Source organism: Camelus bactrianus, chromosome 14 (genome assembly GCF_048773025.1).
Source record: "Camelus bactrianus isolate YW-2024 breed Bactrian camel chromosome 14, ASM4877302v1, whole genome shotgun sequence".
NCBI lineage: Eukaryota > Metazoa > Chordata > Mammalia > Artiodactyla > Camelidae > Camelus > Camelus bactrianus.
In genome coordinates, this window is record NC_133552.1 from 62,770,133 (window position 1) to 62,784,867 (window position 14,735).

Consider the following 14,735-nt stretch of genomic DNA (forward strand, 5'->3'; position numbering starts at 1 on the left):
AATTTATAGATAGCGATTTTGTTTACATTTTTCTTACTTTTCTTCCCCCTGGAAGAACTGAACTGAAGTTAATCAAGATGCTGACTTCTCAAAAGCCAAATCTGATCCATTTGTTATAAAAGACACTCCCAGAGGCCAAGCTACGGAGTATTTCTGAAGTTTGCATTCTGTGAGGAAACTATCATTCCATAAGAAAATTGTCAAGAGACCCAAAAAAGGAAGTCACAGCACAGCAAAGCCCAGTGCAACAGATACACTACACATCTGAAGAGCGTTTTGTTACTTACTGCATCAAGAAGGTTTCTTTCCTATTTCCTATTTCTATGTTCCAGGAAGAAATCATAAACAGAAGAACACATTTCTAGTTAAACCCATGGAGTGAAGCGCGCGCGTGCACACACACGCACGCACACACACGCACGCACACACACACACACACACACACACAAATCTTTGCAGTGGAAGAATAGTGAATATGGCTTTTGATACCTTAGGTCATGGCTTGCCTCACTCTTAGTGACAGACATGAAACCAAAGTTCATTTTCTCGCTAAAAGCTGAGCCCTGTGTTCAGAGGTCGTCGCTCTTGCTGCACCTGCTGACAGCAGACATGCGCTGGCTGTTACCTCCTTTCACATTCATTCCAGAGACTCATCTGGCTGGGTTTTCACCTCTATTTAGCCTCCTCCTTCAGGATTAATTAAAAACTCCTATACACTGGCCTGGCTAATTCTATTGCAGGAGGCTTTGGAAAACAAATCTCACCGTAGAATTTGCAGAGATGAAACTAGTTATTGATTTTTGAAAACTTTCAATTGCTCTGTCTGGACTTTGAAAGGGGCTGCAAAACAAGACGAACAGTCTGTGAAAGGGAATAATATCGACATCACAGCTCTTTTTATAACCAAGTAAATCTGCCACATTTTCTAAGAAATTAGGAAATAAATTTCTCCTTCCTGTTAAACTGTGAGTACTTTAATATGATTTTTCCATTCTTCCAGCCTCTCCTGATGGCTAGACAGGCGAAGCCATAAAGAACTGAATTCCTCATGCACCAAAATGGTAAAATTAAATAGTTTTTCAAACATCATATGAAATTTAAGTGACATTATTTTATTTAAAAAAATTTTAAAAGTTACCTTACCTTGTTATATCTGAATAGTTTTTAAATAATATATGTTCCCCAAGTGGACTTCCTTATCTGTATTTCTCACTACCTTGCCAACAGGGATAAGGTACAATCCATGTGACAGGTGCCAGGAGATTGGCACCTGAGCCAAAGTCAGGCGACAAGAGGTACGTGAATGAATCAAAAAAGAGCATTATAAAGGCGAAGCATCAGGACCCAGAAGATTCAGTGATTAGCTAGCTCCAAACTAGAAATGTGAAAACTGTTTGAGGTTGTAAGACACAGTCTACCACCACTGAACCCAGGCCAGGAGCTACTCAGGCAGTAACCCCTTCCTCTTTTCTCCAGGAACCAGGAGATCGGGGTGAGAAGCTATCTGTAAGGAGGCAGATGGCATGATGGTTCGTGGTCCCCAAAACTGGGGGCCAAGCTTTTAGGACTTCAGTTGGTGATCTCGCCAATTCATGAATGTGTGGCAAGGAGCTATTTCCTCTCCTCTCTCCTGAGGATCATAACACCCAACCTGTGAGATCACATTATGAATTAGCAATTCTGAGTATAAAGTGCCTCCTACATATTAGGAGATCAAAATATATTTACATTTACTGCCGGACTTGGCGGAATTATATGGCTGGAGAGCAGCTGGTTTTTTTTTTCACTCCAAAGGCTTCCATCCTTTTGAGATGGTCCAAGGATGCTAAGGGCTCCCTAGTGGTGAGTGATCTGGGAAGTGCCAAAGCCCCTGTCCCCAGATGTCCTCAACCACAACGTGCACTTGCCAACTCGATGGCTAGAACTAAACACACGTGAGCCACTGAATGAATAAAACTGAGATGACCACCTTACAGTTCTCAGAACACGTGGACAAACTGCTTCTTTGCCAGAATGACAAGAGGCTTGAAATACCTCTGGAGCTTCTCAGACATTTCTAGGGGAACAGGCTTAAGGGAGGAGGAAACTCAAGTCACCCCCAGGGGGAGCTCTAGCAGCTAAGAGCTTAGCATTCCTCGAAGACTCAAGGTTTAATTTTAAAAAGCCACGCAAATTCATGTTCTAGCCAATAACATGTCTTTGGGAATTTTAATGTAAAACTAAGGTTTTAAATCCTTGCTTTCTAACCTGGCCAGTCTGGCAATCTCAGTCCCACCTGTAAATACACATCCAAGGATGCAGCTTGTAGTCTGTATTTTCACAAAGTTCCCCCGGTGATTTTCTCTGCAAAAAGAGATCTAACCCTAGAAATGCATTCCCCGAATGGACTGCTAGTGCTGCTGCAGTCAATGCATGCTTCTACGACTTCTATCACGGGGAGAAGCAGGCTGGTCTGGCTGAACCCGAGATGTCAAAATGATACTGCATATGATTTCTACGAAGGCAACTACAGTCAATGCTGTTTGCCCGGGGCTGAACTGGCTGGCTCTTCACTTCACAGTCACACAGCATGCTCAGAAGTTCCAGTATATCATCTCAGAATTCAGTCCTAAAATAAGCGATCTTAACCACTTACTCATCTGCCTCATTTAGGACTTGTCTCCTAAGCATGTGCTCCTTGTCATCGAAAAAGAATTAAATGTTTTACTGAAATATTTTGGATACAAATGCATGGAAGATCATCTCATCTATTGACCAAATTACAACGGAATATTTAAAAGCATAGAAATCTGTGTCAGGGAGATCCGGGCTTAAACCCGGCTTCTGCCCGCTTCCAACTTGTTTCATCTTGGACATCTTATTTAGCCTTCCTGAGCTTTAACTTCCTTCACTGTGATACAGAGTATGAAAGCAGAACACAACTTCTCAGGTTGTTATGAGTATTACGTGAGAAAATAACAAAGAGCTGTACAATGAAGGTTATTTCCACTAATAATAAAGAGGACTCGTATCTCATATCTTACAACCTATATTATTACATTATCCTCTTTTGGGGAAGTAACCGTCACAACAAAAGAAGAGCTATATTGTAACTGGCCAAAAGAAATCACTCAATTTCTTTCAGATCCTTTTCAAACTGTAGAATTTTCATTTTTTATATGGAAGACTCTCACAAATGTTTTTGCTATTTTGGTGAAAATCACACAGGTATGAATTTTTCATACGGGGGTTTGATTTATTCTCAAATATTTTCTTATATTTAACTTCTAAAAATTATCATCATATGAAAGGTTAATTTAACTGGTGGCTCAGGTGGTCCACATCTCTGAGATGGACGTGCACAACGATTTTAAAAGAGATACATGAGTAATACAAATATGTCACTACATATCACTATTTTATAGACTCAGATGAGACTGAATCCCCTGGAATATAACGTCTCCACAGAGATGGATAGCCAGGTGAAATATGTACCTTACTTTTCCCGATGACACACACCACGAAGAGTTTATGCATATGGACGTGGCTCTGTGTGCAAAACAGCTTCCTAAATGTGGGATTACACGATCGTAGAGGGAGGTTAAATACTGGAGCAAGCACGATCTGGAAGGCAGACCTGAGCTGAAATCCCAGCTCCATCACTCACCACGTGGACACATTATTTCATCTTTCTGAGACTTTATCTTCATTGAAAAATGGGAGAAATAATCCTTTTCAGATTGTTCTAAAAATTAGGTATATAAGCAAAATATCTGAGATATAATAGGCGCTTCACAATCCTTGCTCTTAATTTATTTAGAAATCTACAGGTACCATCAGAGTACTTTCATTTCTTATTCAAATATTTTAAAGAAACTGTTTCCAATATCCAAACTTGTTCTTATATCTCCCACTTGGCAGACATCTCAGCATGAATTCTGTAATTCTATAGAGCAGTCTTTTTTCATCCTTTCAAAAGAAGTTTAAATATAAATCAAGAAGACTTCACAGAACTTTGCGTGAATTTGAGACACTTACGATTTTACAGATTCTACAAAATCCTCTCTTGATAAAGTTCATGGACACTAAAATTTAATATCCTAAGTTCCACTATGTTTCTATTTTTAATTCTTCTGAACTTTCCATTTAAAAAAAATCTCATTACTTTTATGAACAGAATTTATAAGACAATAATTCATTTGTTTTCTAAGTACCCTAAAGGGAAAGCTTGAATTTTATTTGGACCAGCAATAGAAAACTGCCCCCAAATCCAACTTTATATTGTCTCTGGTCTACGTCTTAGTGCTATTTTATATAATACCAAGTCCTAAAAGCTGCTGCTCGGTGGGGTGAACATAAAATGTACTGTCCACACTGAGACTCTCCTGAGATCAAAAAGGAAGTTATTAACAATTACTCTGCAGGAACAGGGATAGAGCAGGCGGTGATGTGTGGTCCCCGACCTCTGCGTCTTAGAGCTAATGGTTCAGTCGTTACAAATATTTACCTGAACTCCTGGCTGAATCGTGCTCTCTGCATAGTAAACTTTCATCGACTGAACATTTACATTTACTTACCTGAAAGTTTTTCTAATGATCTTGCTCTTGGGAATGAGATCTCATTATTTGATACTAAGCTCTGAATAAATTTCTCTCCTTTCTCAGGAATGATGATAAGGTGTCAGGTAAGTCTTCATCTTTTCCGTTTCACCTACCAGCTCATTTTCACAGGTCCCTCTTCTAGCTTCAGGGAGATTTTTTTCTGCCATCACATTTGGCATTTTGCAACACCTGTCTTTGCCACAGGCCATTGCTCTTTTCAGCTCTCTCTAGGACACTGAACTGCTTTGCTTAGTCAAATCCCATTACTTGTTCCATAATTGCCTTAGGTCACCATCCATGAAGCTAAAGCTTCGCTAGTGATGCTACTGAGGACACAGCTAAGACGCCCTTCTATCTGCTTCACAAGAAATTAGCTCTATTCAAAAGCCAAACTGCACCATACTGCGTTGCTTCCTTATTTATTCCATTTGTCTTGCAGATTAAACATAATCAATTCCAGACGTCAGCCGTGAAACCTAGGATACACAGGTTTCTGAGCAGACACACCTCTGCCTGAAAGCTCTCGCATTATTAGGATATAGTGCATGCAAGTCAATTAAGCAGAGATTGGAACAATTGTTAAAGGAAAACGATTGAGAGAAATGAGGCCACGACAGCAACTGGCAACACTGATTGCTGGAAACGCGACTATCAGCTTAATATCTGACTCAGATGTTTATGATGTTTCCTAGTTGGGAAGCAACAAAAGGAAACAAAAAGATTGGAAAAAAAATTTAATTGGGATTTTTATGTCTTTCATTCCAATTCTGGACATTTTTTGAGTCTTTAAAAATAAAGCAAATTAATGTCTGGGCTGGAACTAACGGTAAAATGGTATTGACAGTTTTTCTGCTTGTAAGTGGGACTTGAAAACTCAGTTAATACTGAACTGAAAATTTAAAAGAAAAATGGTATAAATGATTGGTCCTTGAAATAAATCATCAAACTTATGAAAACTGTTTTTATGAATAGTATTACTCATAAAACCATGTGGCCGGTTATGTATTTTCTTCCCAAATAGTAAATTAAGAACCACACGAGGAGAAGGCAAGCTGTGCGTGTGTGTGCGTAGCATTCTTGGGCAGATTTTACAAATATGAGAGAGAGAAAATGCAGACATCTCCTCATAACTGTTATGTCTCGAGTAACTGAAATTCTGCCAACATCTATGAAATTCTTCACAGTGAACTTTTTTTTAGGATAAAGTAATGAGCTGGAGCTAATATTCAGACTACGTGAGGTCTTTTAACACTTTTTTCCGACATTCATTTCTTAGTACTGAGTACGGCAGGGGGCTGGCTAAGGACACTTACTGAGGTGCTTCAGGGCCACCAGTTCAGATCGTACCGATGCCCGTCTTCCTCATTTGTACTACAGTTTGTGTCCAATTTAAGTTTGCAGCATCATGCCTGATCTTCTAGCTGTGCTAGAAGTTTTGGAATTCTTGCTTTCAATTTGGTTTGTAATGAAATGGGAACTGTACACCACCTTCCTGTACTCACTGCTGTTAGAACACAGCCACTCCCTTATCCAGAAGCGTTCTCTTTTCTTCACTTCAGTGTCTATTGTCTCCTGCCCACACAATATCTTTTCCACCTTCAGACTCATTCACGGGACAATCTAGACACATTCTACAGCCCACATACACTTAAAAAAAAAAAAAACTACCTACAGGTTTTCTTCCAGGCACTTCTTTCCTCACCCACGCAGTTAACTCCCTTACTCACCACTTCCTTCAAATTTCCCATTCTGCGTTTGTACTAATTCACTGCTTTTCTCCACTTTTTAACACTGCTTCTCTATTTTGTAGCCACCTTTCCTTTGTCCATTTAGCAACTTGCTTTTCTCTTTCTTTTCTTTTTTATTTCCTCTTCTTTATCAACCTGTCATAATGCTATTATTATCTGTCTAAATATAATATATTATTAACCATGCCTTCAATCACTGGTTACTAAGTACTCACTCTGTGCTAGGATACTAGGTATTGGCCACAAGGAAATGAATCTTCCCCGGCCTTTCCCATATGTGTCCTCGAGGACCTCACAGTGTAATGAGGAAAGTAGGAAAAAAATAGCAATGAGTGCCAGAGTGTGAATTCTGGCAAGATGGGCTACATTAAATTTAACTCCTTCCACTACAGACAATACCTAAAAATGCACATCTGGGCTTACAAGAAAGAAAAATGCGTCCCCAAAATGCCAAAATGCAAGAGGAAACTAAAAACTAGAAAAAGAGAAACACGTGAGATGACTGAATGGTGGTATCCATGGGGACCATGTGTCCAGTAGCCGAGAGCTTGGGTTTCAACGCCTACAAGAGGCAGAAGACAGGGCTGCGGGCCTAGTGAGGCTGGGAGCTGGAGACGTGACCCATGTGCACAGACATATTAAAATTTAAAGGAGCCCCAGAGGGATATTGGTGGAGGGTTAGTCAAACAGGTCACTTACGCACGACAGAGACCACAGGTACAGACCCAAACACAGACAGGGAATTAGTAAATGAGGACGACGGCACTGAATTCTGTAACAACACACAGAAAATAGTGTGGGGACAATTGCCTAACCACATGAAGATATTAGATTTCTATTTCACACGAAAACGTTTCCAGACAGTTCTAGCAAAGTATACTTGATATACAACAAACAGCACACATTAAAATAAACAGCTTGCTAAATTCTGACATATGCACAAAACCACACTCAAGATAATGAGCAAACTGATCAATCCCAAAGGTTTCCCATTGCCCCATGGGAATGTCCTCTTTCTGTGCCAACCTTTATCCCAGGCAACCAATGACTTCCTTTTTATCACTGTAGATAAGCTTGCATTCTCTAGAATTTTTAGATACTTGGAATCATAGAATATGTAATCTTTTTCACCTGGCTTCATTCACTCAACATAATTTTGAGATTCACTCGAGATGTTGTGTATATCAATAGCTCATACTTTTTTTTTTTATTGCTAAAGGGTATTCATTACATGGATATCCCACAGTTTGTTAGTTCATTTACCTATTGATGGAAATTTGGATTGTTACCAAGTTGGGCTATTACAAATAAAATCTCTGTATGTGTAAGTATACATAAGTGTACACAGAAGTCTTTGTATGAACAAATGTTTTCATTTGGTAATGTGATTAGTATAAATGGTAGGTGTGTGTTCAACTTTTTAAGAAGCTGCTCAGCTGCTTTCCAAAGTAGTTATGCCATTTTCCATTCCCATCTTATTTATATAATAAATGAAAATACTCCGATGGTATTATGTTCCTACCGTAAGGAAACTTTCTAAATGTACACTTTGAATTTGCTGAATCTACTTTCCCTTAGGGTTACATTTTTCAATCTGTCTTCTCTTGAACACCTGTCTTAAAAAATCACACAAAATAATTTTGAAGAAGCAGAGGCTACAGAACAGAGAGCACATAAATACTTTTTTAAAAATTGAGAAGGTTTTTCTCATGAAAACTGCAGAAACAGCTTGGTCAATCACCTAGATTAAAATGTAGTTAGTAGATAAACTTACCCTGGTTTCGTGTCATTTACTACACAGTGGTATGTAAATGTCCCAAACATCTGAACTCCTAAAATTCCATAGAGAAGTAGAAAGAAAAGGAGGAAAATGGAAACACTCCATATTTGTTCTCCTGATCGCCTAGAGGGAAAAAAAATAGGTAAAATAGTTAAAATGTACCCAAAAAAGGTCATAAACGTTTCCCCTTAACCTATGTAAGAGCAGTGCTTACTTTAAAATATTTGTAATTCTGGTCCTTGGCAGTTCAAATCGGAAATAAATCCGGAAAGCCCGGATCATAATTAGTGGCCGTGGGATCCGCAACATGCCCCAAGGTGACATCTGATCAACTATATCAGCAATTTCAAATACCTGTGAATTCAGAGGTGAACAGCTCAGACTCTCGCTTAGCACTGCTTGTAGTCAGAGCACTTACAGACAGAACCAGAGGTGCGTCCTGTGCCCACACTCTCTTCTGCTGAAATCAACTTTCTCTGGGGCACATATTGAAGCTGTAGTTATCTTAAGAGAAGCAGATACATAAACTAAAAGTGTCATTAATCATTTCCTGTATAATTCATCAAGACACAGTTTTTATTACAAAAAGAATTGCCTACTTAGAATACAGAATAAGTATGCTAAATCTGCCTCCCCCAATAATGTTCTTTGGTGGAACTTTCTGACTATCTAGACCAGAAAGTAATGAAGAAAGAGTTAAAAATACTATGAAAAATATGAAAAAGAATTCCATTTACTAACAGAGGCAAAATTATAATTAAGGAATATTTGTCAATCATACAATGGTTATTAAATGGAAAAGAACACATTTAATATGCAGGATGAAATGAGACTGTTGGAGAGGTGAACTTTATAAAAATAAGGACAGCTTATCAGTAAGCACCATAATGAGTTTGCAGGATGGACTATGAATTTACTTTATTGTGAATTTTTTAATGAAGAATATAGGAACTTCATTTAAATTCAGTGTAAAATCAAGCCTGAATGAATGCATGGGAAATGAATTCCACTGTTTTCCAACAAAATCCCTCCTTCTGACATTTTAATATACGTTCCCTAATTCTCACAGTAAGGCATTTTCTATTTGCAAATCAATATTTTATGCTGAGCAATATGTATCCCAAAGCATTTATATTATTTTTAGCTTTTTAGTGAGAACTCAGTTACATAAAACACTACAATTTTAATTTTTAAATTCAAAAATTTATTCTACAAATACAGAAATCTCATTCCATGTTCTTTCTTATTTCAATGAATATATTTTTAATGTCTGTTTAATTAGAAATAATTTCCTACAGTATTGATTTTTATTTCTGACTGTGAAATAATTTTAAAATGTGACTCACAATGATTAAAATTTTAGGCTTTTTCTAACAATAAACATTTAAAAACACAATGTTTTAGGAAATTATACAATCACATTTGACATATATTCTTTAATAAATCTATTTAGATTTTCAATGCAAAATCATGCCCATTTGGAAAATACCCCCTTGTAATTTAAAAAATTTTAATTACCTGTAACACCAATGAAACCCAAAGGCAAAAGACCATAAATCCATCAAAAACACACCAGCGATCTTTCACATAGGAACTATCCCCCTAAAAATAAATTTCACATGGCATTATCAGGCAAAGTGAATAATTTCAAAAAACATCTGTGAAGGAATAATCAAGTGTTAATTCAGTATAAACTATCCACAATTTTTGTATCATAATTGAACAGACTTTCAAAAGGAACACTTTTAGCGTTTTAAATGTCATTATATATATAAGGAAAAAAAATTTTAAACACAAGTGACCACAGAACTTTGCATGTGAAATGCTAAGTTCATGCAGAGGGGAGACATCACTGCTTTTGCTTTTAGCCACACAGACTCTACCTCATGAGGAACCAGAGGCTATCCTACTTGGCAGGCAGCTTAGGTCCTAAAAGCAACCACTCCTAGAAGTGGCCAGTGTGAAGACCTTTAAATCTCTGGGATCAACTACCACTAGTGGAAAACTAACCAAAAATTCACCTTGAACTAAATTAAGAAGTGAAGATGAAGAAACATTTTCAAAGAAAACATAAATTGACTTTAACTTTAACTGGGATTATAAACGTAAAAAAAGGTAAAGAGGACAAACTACTTTCATTTTTTTAAATAATGACTCTACTCTGAAAATAGAATGCATTATTTTTATAAAAATTGGACTTCTCAAAAAAAGTAGTTCATTTGGAATAACAAAACAGTAAACCCCATGTGGTCAAAATTATAAACCTTCACTAGAAAGAAAACTTTAGAGTGCTTTCTTAGGACTGCCCCATTAAGTCACTGGTTCTGTTGTAATTTGTGAAACTCAATTCTGAGTTCGCTCACGTCATTACCAACTCTGAGTCATCCTACTTAGAAAATAAAAACATGAACAGAATGCCAAGATTTTTAAAAAAACAGTAAAATATGTTGCAGGATGTTGATGAAGATAAAATCATTTCCAGAACCTTCCACCATTAGTAACATATACGTTGTCAAAAAGTTTCCTTGAGAAGTTTCCAGAAATAATCTGTTGTTCGCAAAAACTAAAGGTATGATAATCCACTTAATATGTTATCTGATTCAGATATGAAGTATAAACTCAACTTAGAGGACAAATATTGCCTAGTGAAAGAAACATACATACGACACACCAATTTCATGTAGATACACAGATATGTACATACCCAGCTAATATATAAGGCGATTTAACTTATAATAAAGTTATAAATATAGTGAAAAAGGTAGGAAAATTAATTCTGTGGCGAGTTTAGAGAAAAAAATGCTAATTCCCAAATGATTGCACAAATAATTTTACCATTGGCAAGAAACTGAACCAAATTCGGTGTGTATTTGAGAAGACCCACAAAAGAGATATGGAAGCAAACTCTGAGGCTTGGGGTTTGGGTGACTAAGAGGACAATAACCTATTAAATTAAGTGTTAATGCTCATCATACAGTGATTTAAACCTGAGGAAGAGAAAAACTGTATCACAGGATGCTGCTGGTTGTTATCACATGCATGCATATTAAATAGAGAGGAAATAATTTAAGGATAATATAGTTGCCTTCAAAACCTGATGAAGCATCTTTTACCATAAGCAACATATTTGCCTTGTATATTTCATAACTGAAAATATAAATTAATTATAATCTAGATAATAGAAGCAATATAAAATGAACCTAATTTTGATTCATATCCAAAAAGATAATAAAATACAAACTACTTAAGTTGCACTTTGAAGTTTCCCTTGATTTCTTCAATATATTAAACAGATCTGTTCATTTATTCACTCAATGTATGGAACATCTCTATGCTCTAGGCAGCATTCAAAGCATTAGTGATACAAGAGTGAATAAAACAAAAACTCCTGCCTTTATGTAACTTACAGCCTCAGTTAATTTTTTTTAAATGTAAAATATACAGTATATTACATATTGATTAGTGTTATGCAGAAAAATTAAAGTACATATTTTCTTACTGACTTTTATTAAACAAATAAAGTTGTCTTTATTTGCATGGTGAGCAAAAAATAAGAGAAAAATATCACTTGATCTTTATTTTAATAACAAAGCATAACTGTGGTTGTTTAGAGAATGTAAAGAATTCCAAAAGTGAAAACTGAAATTTTATAGGGCTCAGAAGAGAACTATTTTAAAATAGGAAAAATTAAAAGTAAATGTTAGGCAAGAAAAAGAATAATTATAGATCATTGGGTCCACAGACACCCAAATAGGATGAGTTTATATAATGTTTTTCCTATAAAGTATTATGTTATTTCTATTTTGTCATTTAAAAATGTTACATGTAGCATCACTACCATTAACCTCTTTTGTGCTCATAATTTGCTTCAGTAACAAATTATATTCAATTAGACACAGAATAGGAGCTTCTTAGTATATTGAGGATTATTTCAAATGTGAAAAGCAAGGATAAATAGCGGTATTTCCCTGGGAGGGGAACAAAGTGGCCATGGGCCAAAGGTAGAAGAGAGACATACTTTTCACAGAGCATCCATACATGGGTTTTATGACCCATGTTCATGTGTTACACTTTTTAAAATAGATTTTCAAAATGAAAATTTTTGAGAGCTGAAAATTTTAGTTTTAACAAACATTACTTTATCAGTTGGCGCAAATAAAGTCAAATTTGAAAAACGAGCCTCACAAATTCACAGCATAAAGCTATCAGCAACAGGGCTGGCTTAATTTTTGCTTCCTATTTACTGTATAAATTTGTTTGCTAAGGAAGTTGACGTTGCAGAGCTGGCCTAGAGTATAAGTTGTACCATATAAAAGGATGGATTATTTTAAATCATTTTAGAAGCTCTGGTGGGGATCCTAAAAAAAACAAAACCATGCCAATACATGCGCATTTCAAATGACTTCATATTATGAAAACTGGCTTAGCAAAAACTCCTACTGTGATAAAGCAGAAAACTATTTTTGAATTAGGAAGGCATTTTAATTGCATTATTTGGAATGTTTTCTGCTTTAGACATTCCAGAAATTCATAGTGGCATTTGCCTGTCCCCAACAAGAACACTGCATACTAGGTGGTATGTAATGGCCAGTTAGAACTGGCTTCTTTTAGCTTTCCTGTTAAAATATATGAAATAATCCACTGAGCATAAGTTTTACATATAATTTTTTGGTTCCTGTTTCCAAGAGCCATTTATTATTTATAAAAACTTTTCATAAGCAGTGTTATAGTGCCCTGGGATACAAAGATCAGTAATACTCAGATTTTTCCCACCTTTTTTTTTAACCATTTGCTCTTTGACATTCATTGTTCTTCAGCTGTTCTGTCTTCCTGAAAAATCCTCTCCCCTACAGACTGTGCCAACTTTCTCCTCCAGACTTTCATCATAGCCTACTCTGATCAACACTTTCGCTCATACATCATCCAACCACCAGCAACTCAGCTAATGTATATAAATATGGTTCGTATTGTGTAACTTACAGAATAGTCCTTTGTAATTCCCATCCAGTTGTTTCATACATTTATATTTTAGTCCCTGCAGTTTGAGCTTCCTACTTAAATCTTCTCTAAATGTATTCTCTGATGTTGCATGAAAAAAAAGGTCTATCCCCTACTGTAAATATTTGAGTTTGCTCTGAAGATTCATAGCTTCTTGAAACTTTAAATAGACAATTTCAGGTGGTACTCCCACCACCAAGCACAGTGTACACACAAGTACATGCAGCAGATTTTAAATGAATGAGAGACAAGCACATGAACACGTCTTAGAGCTTCTGTAGACGACAAAGCAGACAGTAAGAAGTCAACGCCTGTGCTGTGTGAATGCATCCATTCATCTAAACCACTAGTATTGTTCCTTAAAAGAAATTTGTGGCAAAAAGAGAAAGATGTAATACCTTTCAAGGTCATACCTTAGAGTTAAGACTCCTTTCCTTCATGATCATGGAAGACTACACATGAAATTATGAGATAACTTTTGGATATTTCCTGGATTTGTGTAGTCTGAATTAGCAAAGCCTATGTGCCATGCAACGAGGAATCAGGTCAATGTTTATATAATTTTTATATTACAATGAAATTTTAAATATGATTAAATTGAACCTGATACATTATCAATTATTATCCATGATCATTAAGGCTCCATAAGTGTAAAACACCTTTTAATGAACAGAGTACAGACTTTGAAACCTGGCACTTGGAAACAATTGAAGCCAAAGCAGGACCCTTCCCATGTCCCCTGTCTCTTGTTTGCAGAAAAGCTCTGGCTCCTAAGTCTTCCTGGAGTTCCAAAGAGCAAACTTAATCAGAGAAGTGAGGGAACACAGAAACAAAGGAAAACAGCCTAGAAAGACAAAGTAATAGTCTAGCCACAAAACAAAGTCAAGGACATGCAGTTCCTCTTCAAGGGCTGTAGATAATATTCTGAGCCATATCCTTGAGTTGTGCTGCAGAGACTAAAACCCCCACCAGGTGGAACACATTAACCGTGTGCTGACCACCAGCACCTAGACCCCAGACCAGGTGGAATCAGAAGGCTGGGACCGCACCACCAGGTCCATGAGCTGATCACACACTCCTCCACCCTCTCCCTCACCTTGACTTTAAAACCCCTTCCCAGAAAGCCTCCAAGGAGTTTAGGTCTTTTAAGCATTAGCCACCTGTACTCCTTGCGTGGCCTTGCAATAAACACTGTACTTTCCTTGGCCACAACCTGGTATCAGTAGATTGAATTTACTGTGTGAGGGTGAGCAGACCCAAGTTTGGTTCAGTCATGTAATCTCACACTGCATTTTATGTCTGATATTTTATCATGTTGTCTCTTTTTCAGTTTGTATTTTCAAAGACTCTTAACTACAATTGGTTAAATATTGCAATGATTCAATTTATTGGTACATCCAGGTCCTTTTAAAATCCTATTGTATTAATGCTCAAGTTACAATACTTGCAAATAATAAACTGTTCCTTTTTCCCCGCTTCTAAAACATGTAACCAGAACCTAACACACCAAGGCCCAGTGGTCCTTGGGAAATTTTAATGCCTCCAATATGAAGGAAGGTTTTAAGTTGTTTGTTCCATCAACAAAAAAATGGAGAGGAGAGAAGGCTTGAGTTCCGGGCAGAAATCAGC

At 36.7% G+C, this 14,735-nt stretch overlaps 1 protein-coding gene across 4 annotated transcripts in view; it reads right to left on the bottom strand.

Annotated features, from left to right (window-relative positions):
* Nucleotides 1–14,735, bottom strand: part of NALCN (sodium leak channel, non-selective) — a 265,363-nt gene that overhangs the window by 224,502 nt on the left and 26,126 nt on the right. For 2 of the 4 annotated variants that reach the window (XR_012511758.1, XM_074378485.1), the window contains exons 4-6: nt 9,627–9,710; nt 8,323–8,462; nt 8,103–8,231 (exon numbers count right to left, since the gene is read on the bottom strand). Coding sequence is in view for 3 of the 4 variants with exons in the window: in XM_074378485.1 (XP_074234586.1) it covers nt 8,103–8,231; nt 8,323–8,462; nt 9,627–9,710 (353 nt within the window). In the remaining variant the exon portion in view is untranslated. Of the gene's footprint in view, nt 1–8,102; nt 8,232–8,322; nt 8,613–9,626; nt 9,711–14,735 lie in introns of all 4 variants that reach the window. The other 2 variants (XM_045520146.2, XM_074378486.1) reach the window with 2 other exon arrangements.